The sequence below is a fragment of the Leopardus geoffroyi genome, chromosome B4 (genome assembly GCF_018350155.1).
Source record: "Leopardus geoffroyi isolate Oge1 chromosome B4, O.geoffroyi_Oge1_pat1.0, whole genome shotgun sequence".
In the NCBI taxonomy this organism is placed as follows: domain Eukaryota; kingdom Metazoa; phylum Chordata; class Mammalia; order Carnivora; family Felidae; genus Leopardus; species Leopardus geoffroyi.
Genome location: NC_059341.1, coordinates 36,907,047 through 36,922,594, shown reverse-complemented (window position 1 = coordinate 36,922,594; position 15,548 = coordinate 36,907,047). Strand labels below are relative to the sequence as shown.

Here is a 15,548-nt window from a genome sequence, read left to right as displayed (position 1 = left end):
CCAGAAGGGGCGGTTTCCAAAGAAAACTACAACTCCCATGAGGCATCAGGGTAAAGCAACCACAGAGCATCACGGAAGTCGTAGGCTCCCTCGTCCTCAGTCCCTTTCATCCTTCTAATGCCAAAACTACAAGTCCCAGGGAGCCTCGGGACTAGCACGCCTGCGCGAGAGCCCCGAGAGCGGGGTGGGGGTGGGGCGCCCCGGGCGGCGGGGGGCGGGGTCCGAGCGGGCTGTGTGGAGGCTTCAGACTCCCGGCGCCATTTAGCGCGGAGAGTTTCCCCGGCGGACGCGGCTCTTCACACTCGGCCACTCTGCGCCCCCATCTTCGGTGACAGAAGGCGCCCGGTGGGGGTGACTACTCTTTCCTCTCCCTAACCCCCTTCACCCAGTCCTCTCGGTCTCCTCTACTCTCGGCCCAGAGAAGCAGCGGAGCTCGGGCCCCGCGGTGAGCGGCCCTCCCCTCCCCACCGTTCCCTCCCTCCGTCAGCCCCCGGCACCGGCCCGGGAGGAGACGAGGGTTTGCCAGGCTCGGGGCGGGCGGGGAGGCCTCGGGGAAGGGGGGGCCCGCTCCTCAGGCACCGAGGCTTCGAGGCGTCGGCCCTTCCCGTCCGGTCGATGGGCGCCCTGTGAGACTGGTCCCCCTAGCTGGGGGCGCGTGTGGGAGGAGGCGACCGATTGACTGACCGGGAGCCCCCGGCCGGCCCTCCCTCTCCTTCCTCGGCCCCTCCCACTCTCTTCGGCTGTGGGGCTGCCACCGCTCGGGAGTCCGCGCCCGTCCGTTCCTCGCGTTGCCGCCGCCCCCGGGGCCTAGCCCGCCCAGCTCGGGAAGCGGCGGCGGCGGCGGGGAGCTGGAGCCGCCGCCGCATCCGCCGCATCCGCTTCGACTTGGTGCCGGCCCCTTGCCCTGCCCCTCATGACTGCGGCGCCTCCGCTGCTCCAGCCTTCTCGGCCGTCTCTCGCCGCAGGATGGATGCGGACCGTGAGGCGCTAACCCCCGTGGCCCAGCTCCTCGATCGCCCTCCGACGAGCCCGCCTCGTGAGCCGTATCAGCCGCCGCAACTGGGCCCAGGGGCCCGCGTCTCCTTCGGGGCGGCTCGTCAGTGCTGAGTGAGGAGCCAGCCGTCCAGGTGGATCCGAACTCGCCGGCGGCGGGAGCCGTCGCAGCGGGACCCGCACACCGCCGCCGCTCCTCGGGCTCGGCCCCTCGCCTTCTCTTCCTTCACGAGTTCGAGCCCGCTCGCCTTGCTCCAGCGGACCGACCATGTCTGGCGGCGCCTCAGAGAAGCAGAGCAGCACTCCGAGCTCCTTGTTCCTTTCGCCGCCGGCGCCTTCCCCCAAGAATGGCTCCAGCTCCGATTCCTCGGTGGGGGAGAAACTGGGCAGCGCGGGGCCCGACGCCGGAACTGGCCGGACAGAGGAGTACCGGCGTCGCCGCCACACTATGGACAAGGACAGCCGTGGCGCGGCCGCCACCACTACCACCACTGAGCACCGCTTCTTCCGCCGCAGCGTCATCTGCGACTCCAACGCCACTGCGCTGGAACTGCCCGGCCTTCCCCTTTCTCTCCCCCAGCCCGCCGTCTCCACGGCGGCTCCGCAGAGCACCCCGCCGGAGCCCCACCGCGAGGAGACCTTGACCGCCACCGCCGCTGCCCAGGTAGCCCAGCTGCCTCCCGCCGCTGCCGCCCCCGGGGAGCCAGCCGGCGCGGGCGCTGTAGCCGCGACCGCCCCCAGCAGTACCGGCAGAGACCGCCAAGTTTCCCAGCCCAACCATGTGGGGAGCAAAGAGGAGCCTCCGTCGGCCAGAAGTGGCAGCGGTGGCGGCGGCAGCGCCAAGGAACCACAGGAGGAACGGAGCCAGCAACAGGATGACATCGAAGAGCTGGAGACCAAGGCCGTGGGAATGTCCAACGATGGCCGCTTTCTCAAATTCGACATCGAGATTGGCCGAGGCTCCTTTAAGACCGTCTACAAAGGTCTCGACACTGAAACTACTGTGGAGGTCGCCTGGTGTGAACTGCAGGTATAGCCCCACTTCTTTATCTTTCGGTGGTTTGGATCTAAATTTAGCTTGGTTAAGCCAGTTTATCGAATTCATCCTTTACAAGTCATTATCTAACTGTTCGCTCGGGGGCTGGGGGCGGGGCGGGGCGGGGCGAGGAGTACCAACTTTGCAAGAGATAGAAACTAGAATTTGTGCATGTACGTAGGGTACCCGATGTAGGGTAAGAATTATTGGTAGCCAAAGAGATTTGATACTGGAGAGGGAGTGATGAAAATCATCTGAGTACAAATGCATTACCTACTTGTTATTGTTTTAGTGTCTGGCAGGAAACTCGGAATTAGTGGGAAAGTTTCTGAATTAGGAAAGTACAGAGTCTTCTTGCCTTGTGCATTTCCATCTCATCAGACGCTCTGCACTGTTGAGCTCCTGGTGTGTTACATGCGCGTTTCCATCCCTGACATCAGGCTGTACTTTTAAAATAAGAACGACCTTGTTCACGAATGACCTTACTTTGGGAATGACCTTACTTTGGATATATCCTAGTTGGTGATTGCACAGGCATTTAGTATGAACTATATAAAAAAGATTTTCTTCTCTGAATAAATGCCTCGGGACTAAAAGGGTACAGTAAGTGTTTGATATTGTTCCACCTAATGATGCTTAAGCCTTTTGGTAGCTGGCAGTTATCTGACAGTGTTAATTAAAACTAGTATGTCTTCAGTCCGTTCTCTATACAGTGAACAGTACAAGAACCCATGTACAATTATAGAAGTGCTTTTAGAGTTGTAATGTCACTATTATTTTAAACTTGTTATGAAAGGTTTTTAAGCCAAACTTTTACAAGAGTCTAAAGGACTCACGGTGCTTTGCTTTTAACCTCTCAGAGAGGTTTTCATGGGGTAAATCATGGTGTGTCATTCTGGTTGACAGATATATTCTAGGTTTAAATAGCTAGGTTTGGGTAACTTGTTGCTTGACCTACAGCAACTTGCTTGAATGTTCTCCTCGTCCGGAAGTGAACATAGGTTATTGGAAGAAGCAGAGTTCCACTGAATGAAAGAGTTAGATACATTATACATGAAAATGCCTGTTACCCATATTCTTCTTGTCAAAAAAATGGACCAAAATAGGATATGAAAATAACAATAATCTAGAAGTTTATTTTATCCATTAACTAATATGTTAATACTTAACCCTTTGAATGTCACTTTCCAAATGACCAAGGCCATATCAAATGTGAAGGGAAGTTAACATGTGGAAGGAGGTGAACTTAAAAACTGACAACTTCTTTAGGAACATAATAATTTCTTAAGTTTTACATAAATGGTGTAGAACTTCTGAGGCATTGTGAAATAAAAGGAACTCAGTTTTATGGTGATTTGTATTGGAAAGGGTGCAGCTTTAAAAAAAAAATCTTGTCAAACTATGACTTTATTCCTGTTGATCATCCTCAGAAACTTAAGTCTGATTCCTTTTGGTTTACAGGCAAAAATTCCATTTATTCTCTACATACAGACACTTTTCTCTTGTACAAGGGGTGCCTATTACTGTTGATCCTGGATTTTATTCTTCTGTTATGGTTTTATATTTGAATAGGTGCCTTTTGGATACATACTTTTTTTTAATTAGTTACCTTACTTTCTTAAGACTGGACCCAAGTAAACGTTGATCACTTTATGGACTAATTTTGTTAGTTTCAATTATTTAACCTTCAAGACTTCTCAGAATGTAATTGTGTTTTCCTTAATCAATGGTAATATTTTGATAGTTTATCTTGGAACTAATGATACAGTGGAAAAAAAACTCAATTTGCCTAATGTCATAATAATTTTGTCCTCTCAGTTTTTCTTTGAACTCATGGCTTTTTGGATTTTTGTTCTCTGTCTAGACATGGGCATGGTCAAATTAAAGAATATCTGATATCCTTATATATAATATCACCATCTTATTTTTAAATCAGTTAAGGATTTAGCTGCAGAACCAAATCCTAGTTCACTGAGTGGTACTCTGGTTTAGAAACTTCCTTATGTCATTTGACTCTGTTTATGCAATTTTTCATTTTGTTTTTTAAAATATGATTTTCCTAGCCCCAGATGTTTTATACAGTATTTTTGGTTTTTTGATCAGTACATTTACCTAATAACTTATTCATTAGGTTAGTTTTGAGTTTTTGTTTTTGGATACAAATTAAAGGATTACTAAAGCATTGGGAAGAAAGGAAAGCCTTTTTCACTAAATGTATACTTCTAACGTACATATTTTTCTGGAGGAAGACAGGAGAAATTCTGTATTCAGTTGTTAAATAGTGTATTAAAATTGGAAGAAATCTTAGGTTATTCTGCCCAGCTACTTATTTGATAAATAGCCTGAAATCATGGAACAGGTAGATGACTTGCATAGATTGGTAAAGAATAAAATTTAAACTGGTTAGGATCTAATGATTTGGGAAATGTTAAAGCTTTTGTAGTTTAGTAGGTTGCTAATTAGTACATCTCAAATGAAGCAGTTGTATTTTGGTGTGGAAGTCGCTGTCAGATTTCTGGGGAAGTCTGACCCAATACCCTATGGTTTAGAGTATTGATTTTATCAATTTAAATGTACAAATAGGCTTTTTAGGATAGAGAATGGGTGAATGTGGTATATAAATCAAACTTGTTTCCATCAAGCTAATTTTAAGAGTCACAGTATGCAAGTATCAATTCCTAATAAATAATACTAGGTAATACTTTGATACCACAGGATCTTAGCTGGTAACGGATCTTTTAAGCTGCAGATTTCTTTACTTGATTTTATTAGGCAAATAACATGCCTTAATTTTAGTACTCTGTTGCCTTGGTCAGAAAATGTTATTGTCCAACTTTGCAGAGTTTATTGCTTTTCTGTAGAGACATCTTGGTTTTTTTAAGAAATGTAGCATAACTTTTTAAAGAAAATGTATTTATACATAGATTTGTGAATGATTTTGATTAAGTACTTTTCTCCACAAATTGCTTCTAAATAGAGTTCGCTTGGTAACTTGATATATTCACTTTATATTTTGATGAGATTGTTTCCAGATCTACTTGGAAGGGGAGGTCAAATCATAAATTTTGGTTAAGCTCCAGTGTACTTAGTTCTGGCTTCACTCTGGCTTTTTTTTTTTTTTTTTTTTTTGGTAAATTAAGGCTTCTGTCTCATCATGAGTATCATTAGTATGTGATGAGGTTTTTTTGGACTTAATTTTCTTTTTTTTTTTTTTAAGCTGAAGTATAGTTGATACAGGTGTTATTAATGTTTTATGAAAAGTTTAGCAGTGCTGCAGAAATGTGATGTGGTTTGTGATTAAGAAACCATAACTTATTTCTTTGCTTTAGTTCTTAAAATAACCCGTTGAACTGAATCTTCCACTTGAATATTGATTTTCTTTTTTTGCCCTTTTTTATATTTGTGCCAAATTCCGTGTTTTTCAGGATGAGAATCTGCAGTAATTTTCAGTCCCAGGAACAAGATTTCAGGGAATAGTCTTTGGAGTTTTGTTTGTTTTAAAGCCTCAGAGTAACTGATGAGTATAAACAAAATTGAGATAACACAAATGTAGCTGTTATGCAAATTAAAGAATGATTGGTAACTTGTTTGAAGTAATCCTTTTCCCTTCTAATAATACAGAATAGAATTAAAGAAGATAATTTTGTTAGGTAAGGTACGCTTTAAAATGTATGTAAATTTATTGCTGTAGGAAGTAACCTTTGTGGTACAGGTGTTGAGAATTATATTTAGGTTGACTTTTCAGTGATATTTCTTACTTAGTCTTTGGGGTTTGAATGTTTTCCTTTTCTATTATTTACCTTTTTTCTCATCTTAAGTATCACAGTTGTTCCTAGTAGAAGATTGTTTTTGTCAAAAACAAATGGGGACTGGGGCGCCTGGATGGCTCAGTCAGTTAAGCAGCTGACTTTGGCTCAGGTCATGATCTCACAGCTTGTGAGTTCGAGCCCCCACATCGGGCTCTGTGCTGCCAGCTCGGAGCCTGGAGCCTGCTTCGAATTCTGTGTCTCCCTCTCTCTCTCTCTCTCTGCCCTTCCCCTGCTCACACTGTCTCTCGCTCTCAAAAAATAAACATTAAAAAAACAAACAAACAGATGGGGACTCTATTATTATCTGGTGGTTGAGTTCATTTCTTGACATTCAGGTTTTAGTGCATGATCCTGGTCATTTGAAAGTCATTCTACTTAATCTCTATGGAAACATTCAACTAAAACTGGGCTCTCATTTTCAGAAATCATTCTAAAGCTGTTATTTGGATTTTCTAATATAGATTTAAGATTTTTTAAATGAAGCTGTAAAAGTAGCAAGAGTAGTTATGCTCAAATTATAATTTCTGAAAATGTTAGTATAACATGAAAAAATTCATTAATAGTTATTAGGTTTTGCTGTATCAGTTCTTTATTTTTAGCATCTTGCATTTTATTTGAGTTTTTTTTTTTTTAAGTTTATTTATTTTGAGAGAGAGAGTGTGTGTGAGCAGGGGAAGGGCAGAGAAAGGGAATTCCAAGCATGCTTCCTCACTGCCTGCTCAGAGCCCGATGCAGGGCTCAATCTCACGAACTGAGATCCATCATGACCTGAGCCGAAATCACAAGTCAGACGCTTAACCGACAGAGCCACCCAGGTGCCCCTATTTGAGGATTTTTTTGGTTTTCTTTTTTTTTTTTCCTTTTTTTAACAGGACCACTGTAGTGTGCAGAAATATGTGAGACTTAGCATGCACCGCCTGAATTTAGATTTGAAGAGGGCATTATTTTTCTGCAGTATAATATAGTAAATAAGAACTTAACTGCCTGAAAAAAAAAAAAAGAACTGCTTGAATTCAAATCCTGACTCAGCTAATGATTGTGTCACCTTGGGCAACTTTGAGCCAATTTCCTATCGATAAAATGGAGTGTAATAAGAGTACCTACTTTATAGAGTTGTTGTGACAATTAAATGAATTAATATAAATGTAAAACATTTGCAGGAGGACCTGGCACATAAGTATTAACTGTGAGGATACAGCATCTCTTTACGCTTTTTGAGGATATCCGTGAACATTTTGTTTGATTTGAAAAATCATGTAGCAAAACTTTTTACTGTTGGCTGTCACTCTTACTGGGGGAACTTTGGGGTTGAATATGTTGTTATCAGTGCTTTGAAGTTTTTTAGCTTTACCTGTCTTCTGCCTTACTTTGTAATTTCATGACCTGTCACTTTCTCAAATGCCAGCCTTTCTGAATTACTGCCCTCCAGAATTTGCTAAGATCTTTTTCCTTTTGGGATCATTCTTACAGTATTCTTCAGATTGATTAGAAGTTGTTTATATTCTTTGTTTACTTCACTAGTCTTTGAGCTCTTTGAAGGTATAAGTTCATTCTCAATATACTTTAATAAATACTATATTCTTTTCTAAGTTAAAAATAGTTGTAGATCTCAGGGATGTTTTCTCCATACTTTCCTCTCTTTGGTCCACAGCTGATTCTCTAATCTTGTATTTGGAGAGTTTACTGTAGTATAATACAATACCGTATAATGGAAAAGACTTCGAAGGCAGACATTTGGGTTCTATGTTATTCAGTTATCTGACCTGAGTAAGGAACTTAATCTGTAATGCTGATTTATTAGTAACATGACTTAACTGGATTGTTGAAGATAACTGGAAAACTATGTGAAGGTGCTTGAAAACTGTAAAGTGTTATAGACAATAAAAGGATGATGGTGCTTTAAAAAATCCAATTTGAAAGGCCATAAGTTATTGCTTATTACAAATTGGTTGAATATTTTAAACTTCTTAGTTAAAGTTGGGTTTTAAGAACTTTTTGGCTTGCTACTTTAGGAATTGTATTAAAATCTTAAGACTGGGGAGCAGCTTTTCAGACTGAAGAGAAATTGCCAGAAGCTCTTCTTTTTTTTTTTTTAATTTTTTTTTTTTTAACGTTTATTTATTTTTGGGACAGAGAGAGACAGAGCATGAACGGGGGAGGGGCAGAGAGAGAGGGAGACACAGAATCGGAAGCAGGCTCCAGGCTCTGAGCCATCAGCCCAGAGCCTGACGCGGGGCTCGAACTCACAGACCGCGAGATTGTGACCTGAGCTGAAGTCGGACGCCCAACCGACTGAGCCACCCGGGTGCCCCCAGAAGCTCTTCTTTAAAAAAAAATTTTTTTTTAATGTTTATTCGTTTTTGAGAGACAGACACGGCATGAGTGTGGGAGAGGCTGAGAGAGGGAGACACAGAATCCCAAGCAGACCTTCAGGCTCTGAGTTGTCAGCACAGAGCCTGACGTGGGGCTTGAACCCGCGAACCGTAAGATCATGACCTGAGCCGAAGTCAGAGGCCCAACTGACTGAGCCACCTAGGCGCCCCGCCAGAAGCTCTTTTTAAGAATGTTTTCATTTGGGAGAGGATTGTGCCTTTATCATGTGGCCAACTCAATTTTGTGTGTAGTTTTTAAAAGGTTGGTTATTGATTCTACATGAGAGGAAAGATGTCAGTAATTTGCTTGGTTTTGTTTGTGATTGACTTAATTGATCATATCTCCACCTTAGTTTATATTAATTTAGATTTTTCAGATGGGCTTTCATAAAGAATTTACTTTTTTTTTTTTAATCTTTATTATTTGAGAGAGAAAGAGACAGAGAACAAGCAGGGGAGGGGCAGAGAGAGAGGGAGACACAGAATCAGAAGCAGGCTCCAGGCTCTGAGCTGCCAGCACAGAGCCTGACGCGGGGCTCGAACCTACAGACCGTGAGATCATGACCTGAGCTGAAGTCAGCTACTTAACTGACTGAGCCACCCAGGTGCCCCAAGAATTTACTTGTTGATATTGCGACTTGAATCTTAGCATTTCAAGATAAACATATTAAGTGTACTATACTAAATGAATGTGTTTAATGCTTTTCGGAAAAGAATCCTCAGTTAAGCTGTTTGTTATCACAAGCAAATAATACGGTTTCTCTATGAATTTAAGCTTTCTTAAGAAATCTGCGGTCCATGAGTTCGAGCCCCATGTTGGGCTTTGTGCTGACAGCCTCAGAGCCTGGAGCCTGCTTAGGATTCTGTTGTCTCCGTCTCTCTCTGCTCCTCCCCCACTTGCACTCTGTCTCTGTCTCTCTCTCAAAAATAAACATTAAAAAAATAATAATTTAAGAAAGAGTGTTTAGAAATCTACTTGATATAATCTTCATATTCAGGTTAGTTAAGAAGAGCCACACTAATTATTTCTGTAGAAATAATTGCCTTTTATGTAGCCAAAGTTCAGCTTCTCAGAGACAGATGTCTTTTTTTGTCAGTATGTGCATGGTGGATGGTCTTATGTTAATCAAACACAAACTAATATATAAACCAGTGAGAGGTAAAACTAATTAGTAAATCAAATCATTATTAATATGTACATTTTCTCTTAATAGAAGTAAAAGTTTCTTTGGAATAATGACAAGATCATCTTAATAGCTAATAGTTTTGAGCTAAATAACCTGGTATATCTTTGTGGATACTCTCCTTACTTGGACTGGTAGGTCATTGTGGATTAAGGTCACTTTGAGAAATGCAATAGATCATCTCTTTAACATGCTGAAGAATTTCTAGATATCATTATTATATTTATATTTACATGCTCTTTGAATGCTTCACACACCCCTCCCACACAAATACTCAGGTATAGGCAGTGGAGAGAAACTAAAGAATTTTAAGCAAAGAAGTTAGGTAGATTTGCCTAGTGGTAATTGTGGAGAGTGGACTTAAGGAGTACAAAGGATATGTAGAGTTTAGTTAGGGCTATGAGCATGAGATTTCTACGGCCTGAATGAGGGCGGAAGTAGAGGAGTATAATCTTTAAATATTTAGGAGATAAAATATGTAGGATTTAGTGATGAATTGGCAATTTGGAGGAAAAATGAAGGAGATAAAAGGGTAGGGATAGATGATTGTGCTGTCAGGTGAGGGAGGGAATAAGAAAGAATTACGGGTTTTGTTCTTGGGGGGAGAGGAAAGCCTGTGGAGATATATATTCAATTTGACATGTTAAGTCTGAGGTACTTGTGAAACCTCCGTGAAGAAGTTCAGTAGGCATTTGGATATATTATTGAAGCTCAAAGCATAGGTCCAAGATATAACTGTAGATTCCCAAATGTCTGTGTTAGTCATAGCTGAAATAATGCAAGTAAATGAATTCATCTAAGGAGGGGATATATATATAGAGAGAGAGAGAGAAAGAGAGAGAGAGAGAGAGGGGGGGTGGGGGAGAGGACGAGACAGAGGAGAATAATTTTCCCAGGGCAAAATGGGTGGGCAAAGGAAAGAAAGAACCCAAGGGTTAGACTAAATAGAAGAATGGCAATATCAAGGGAATAACATTTAATTTTTTTTTTTTAACGTTTATTTATTTTTGAGACAGAGAGAGACAGAGCGTGAACAGGGGAGGGGCAGAGAGAGAGGGAGACACAGAATCTGAAACAGGCTCCAGGCTCTGAGCTGTCAGCACAGAGCCTGACATGGGGCTCGAACTCACAGACCGCGAGATCATGACCTGAGCCGAAGTCGGACGCTCAACCGACCGAGCCACCCAGGTGCCCCTCAAGGGAATAACATTAAAAAAAAAAAGTTTTTTAATGTTTATTTATTTCTGAGAGAGAGACAGAGCATGAGTGAGGGAGGGGCAGAGAGAGAGGGAGACAGAATCTGATGGCAGGCTCCAGGCCCTGAGCTGTCAGCCCAGAGCCTGACGTGGGGCTGGAACTCACAAACCACGAGATCATGACCTGGGCTGGGTTGAAGTAGGACACTTAACCAACAGCCACCCATGTACCCCTATCAAGGTAATAACATTTTAAGAAAGGAATATAGCAGAGAAGTTCAATTTGCATAGTAGTAATTTTGGAGAATATATTTTAGAAGGACTAAAAAAGAATTGTAGAGATTAGTTAGGCTTTTGAGATCGTTTATTGCATTTGACTGTTAAGTCATTAACAACAAAATTTGCAATTATCTAAGAGAGAAGTGAGTAGGGGTAGATATAACACTGGTAACATCCTAGATTTATGTACTGTTCACTAGCCTCCTATGGCTATTTAACTTAATTAAAATGAAATAAGTTTTAAAAACTGTGTGTTTCAGTTGCTCTAGCCACATTTCAAGTGCTCAGAAGCCATGTGTGCCTCCCATATTAGATGGCATAAAGAACATTTCCATCATTGTGGGAAGTTCTTTTGGAATGTGCTGTATGTAGATCTTGGGTTGAATTGTGTGTGGGGTTTTTTTTTGTTTTTAATAGCTTGATTGAGGTATAATTTGTATACTATAAAGAATATACAGTGTGGTGCTTTTATAACTTAAGTTACATATTTTTAAAATGTGTTCTGTATTAATAAAGTAAAAATAGCCATCCTTTTTTTGAAAAGATGTACAAAGGATGCTATCACAAACAACACATATACATGCAGAATTAACAAAGATAAACATTATGTCACATTTGCTCCAGATATTTGGTGATCCTACAGTTTCAGAATAGGAAATTTGCAGTGGATTTAAGGGAATGGCTGAGGAAGGTTAAGAACTAGAGACAGTAGGAAGACTAGGCCATTTCTTTAGACAAGTTTGAATGAGTACGGGGCAAGAAAGATTGGCTAAGTAGAAGGCATGATCAAGGATGAGATGGATAGATAAGCAAGGAAAGGTCTTTAAAAGTTAAAGCATTGAAATACAGTATTTTGTCTGTTTTCTCTGCCTCAGTATCTCTTTTTTGTCTGCTTATTCTGCCTTAGTATCCATCCTAAGGGTCTGTCCTAAGCTAATTAGTTGTTTTAGTTTTGGTTATTCTTTGTGGATAGTTAACATTTAATCTAAGTAAGTTTTCATACACCATGCAATTTATCAACTGGTGTCCAGAATATTCACTTATGCATTGAGAATAATGTCCTGGTTAAACAAAGTTTGCTTCTCTCCTATAATCTCTGGCTTGCATGTTATATTTATTTACATAATAGTGTGGTGATACATACTTTATAAGTGAGCCATCTCTCTGAAATGACCATCTTTGTGTGTCTCTTGAGGAAACAGCCAGATTTCAAATAAATTTTTATTGCAAGAAATATCCTGAATTACTCTACTGTTTCTAGGATGTGGTAAAAATGGACCATTCTACAAGAAAAACCCTAAATACTGCATAACTTCCTAAGGCCTTTTTTGCAAAGTGTTCCTTGTTAATTAATCTGGAAATATATTAATAATTACTAATAGCTAGCTAGTAAGAGCTCTTTTTTGTGACAGGCACAGTACCATGCCCATAATTGTTAAAGATTTATTTATAATTTTCACAATAGTACAAGGAAGATATTTTCTTTTTTGTTTATTTTTGAGAGCGGAGCACAAGTGGGGGAGGGGCAGGCAGACTCACTCTCTCCCTCTCTCTCTTCCCCTCTCTCCCCCTCCGTCCCTCCCTCCCTCCCTCCCTCCCTCCCTCTCTCCCTCTCTCCCTCTCTCCCTCTCTCTAAAGCAGGCTCCAGGCTCCCAGCTGTCAGCACAGAGCCCAGTGTGGGCCTTGAACCCACAAACCGCGAGATCATGACCTGAGCTGAAGTTGGATGCTTAACCGACTGAGCCACCCAGGCACCCCAAGGAAAATATATTCTTAATTTTATATTTGAGGAAACTAACTCAGGTTTAATAACTTAAGATCATGGCATATCTTGTTTTTTTCCAACTGCAGAATACTTCAGTTAAACAGGATGGGGAGGTTGAATCCTAGTGGAATTCTAAGTCTTTTTGCTCTATTTAGCAATTATAATTCATTGTTGAGCATCTTACACCTTTTATATATACTTTCACTTCATGAAATAAATGTCTATTTAAATGGCCTTTTAGCCGGTATACACATGTAGCTCTATAAGGAGGGAGATGGCAGGATTTTTTAAAATTAACTTTTGGGTGTGTTCAGAGTTTTTTAGATGCTATTTACATTCATTGGTTATCACAGGATGTTCTGTTTAGACTTAAGTATTTAAGGTGAAGCAGTATTGTTTCTAGGGGTCTATGTGTATTAAATTTCTATCTAATAGAGACAAATTGAATGGCTATAGTATTGTTAGGATTTTTGTCAATGGTCTTTAGCAACTTCTATGTATAAAGATTGTTCATTTTCAAGTTTTACATTGTTAGTAAAAATTAAACTTCTAAATTTCCAAAATTGTTAGGTATCAATGCTATTTTTACTCAACCAGGAAAGCAGAATTAAGGATATTGGAGTACTTAATGAACAGATCAACATGTTAATTGCTATTGTATAATTTCCATAGGACTTAGTTTTATTTACTTTGAAGATTGACATTATAGTTTGTTAGTTTAGTTCTTGATACTGATAGTATGAATTGACTTTTTCCCCCTTGATTTTTTTTTAATCTTGTTATTTTTTTTCCCTTCTCTTCACTGTTTACTTTGACATATTACATATACTGTTGATAAGGATTTGACTCTCTTTTTGTATGAACTCCAAATAGAAATCTCATTTAAATTACATAATTATGTTTTGAAATCCTCTGGAATGAATAATTTATTCAGCATTGTTAGGGGAATAAGATGCTACCTCACCTCCAGTAAGATTTACAGATAATGAGATTTTCTTCTTGAAAATATCAAGACTTTGTATTAACAATTTAATAAAATTCTTAAAGTGTATCAGTTATTATTTGCCTATGTACCCACTAGCACAGACTGATATATCATCCCATAGGCCTGGATTCCTGGATGTTCTTTAGACTAAAATGGTACTTTGAAGTCAGACAATTACCCTGTTATATACCAGGGGTAATCCATACTTGGGCACATAAGTATGTGCAAACCACGTAAGCGTATCTTGCCTCAAATTATGGCAGATTGTTCAAAACATTCTTTTTTTAGTTAGAGTAGCTAGGTCTGTAGGGGTTTTCAGCTTCAGCAATGTACTGTACAAATCACCCATCCCTCTTTCATCCCCAAGCAGAGGTTTAGGCTTTCATTCTCCCTTCCCTCAAGGTACGTTGTATTATTGTGTATGTTCAGGATGGGGCAAATTTTCCTGCCAGTGGACCTCATTCAGGGTCATTTAAGTCTGTCAGAATTTCTGATAATGGTAAACTTAAAAAGGAAAGTCTTGGAGTCCCTATGTTTACCAAAAGACTTTTTTTTAGCCTTTTTTTTTTTTTTTTTTTTGCATACTTCTACACACTTTCTCTTAACTCAGTACTATTTAATGTTTTTTATTATTTTTATTTATTTATTTATTTTTTTAAAGAATTTTTTAATTTTTTTTTTATTTTTTTATTTTTGAGAGAGAGAGACAGACAGGGACAGAGTGTGAGCAGGGGACAGGCAGAGAGAGAAGGAGACACAGAATCCGAAACAGGCTCCAGGCTCTGAGCTGTCAGCACAGAGCCTGATGCGGGGCTTGAACTCACGAACTGCGAGATCATGACCAGAGCCAAAGTCAGACCCTTAACCGACTGAGCCAACTCAGGCGCCCCTTATTATTTTTATTTTTGAGAGAGAGAGAGAGAAGAGACAGAGACAGAGCGTGAACAGGGGAGGAGCAGAGAGATAGGGAGACTGAACCCGAAGCAGGCTCCAGGCTCTGAGCTGTCAGCACAGAGCCGGACGCGGGACTCAAACTCATAAACCACAACGAGTTCATGACCTGAGCAGAAGTCGACTGAGCCACCCAGGTGCCCCTTAACTCAGTAGTATTTAATATTATTGGTGGGGATGCTTTTATCAAGTCAAAAATAGAGCCTGCTGTGTAACTTCTCTAGGGCAAGAGATAGCTGTTTGCTTCAATTACATGATTGAAAAGGGCCACTCAAATGGTTCTTCCCAGAGCAAAGAAGGTGACTCCCAGGTGCATGGCTCTTTTCTGCCTAGACAAAAAAAGCCACCAACAATTTTTAAATGGTAGACTCTCAACTAAATATTAATTCTGCCTGACCAGGTACCCTACTACATAGAGGTGCTAGTTTAGATATTATTTTTGGTGGGCAAATTATCTGTGTTGCATTTACACCTTTGTCTCTACAGATACCGCACCCCCCTCCCACCCCCAGATATAAGTTGGGAGGGGGTCATAGTGATATATATTCTGCTGATAAGCATTTGTTGGCTAAAGTGTAGCTTTCATTTCTGTGATAAGAATCTTAACTATTTTCTATCCTTGCAAGGACAGATGTGAAACTTCCATATTTGCCATAAATACCACTATTACAGGCTTTCACGGGTCTTATCGAGTATGTACTCTGCTTGAGTATCTTATTTTAATGCTTTAAACATCTGTCATCCTTAACCCTCTTCACAAATAAAGATGGCTTTTTTAACAACCAGTACTTAGCTAACTTATACAACAGGATTTTTTTTCCTCTTGTATTTATATGATAGGTACTGTAATACCTCAAAAAACCTTTTTACTATGAAATACTTAACATAACAATTGTCCCAGATAGGCCAGAGCTGCTTTCTGTGTCCTTTTGTTGACTTGCCCCTATTGTTTTTTGGTGATATCCTTACTTTCTGTAC

The 15,548-nt window shown here is 40.8% G+C and overlaps 1 protein-coding gene across 49 annotated transcripts in view; it reads left to right on the top strand.

Moving 5' to 3' along the window:
* Window positions 1-867: 867 nt before the first annotated feature.
* The window catches only part of WNK1 (WNK lysine deficient protein kinase 1), a 164,030-nt gene continuing 149,349 nt past the window's right edge, over window positions 868-15,548 (top strand). For all 49 annotated transcript variants that reach the window (XM_045464104.1, XM_045464079.1, XM_045464105.1 and 46 more), the window contains exon 1: window positions 868-2,023. In XM_045464104.1, the coding sequence (XP_045320060.1) occupies window positions 1,262-2,023 (762 nt within the window). In that variant the 5' untranslated portion in view covers window positions 868-1,261. The remainder of the gene's footprint in view (window positions 2,024-15,548) is intronic.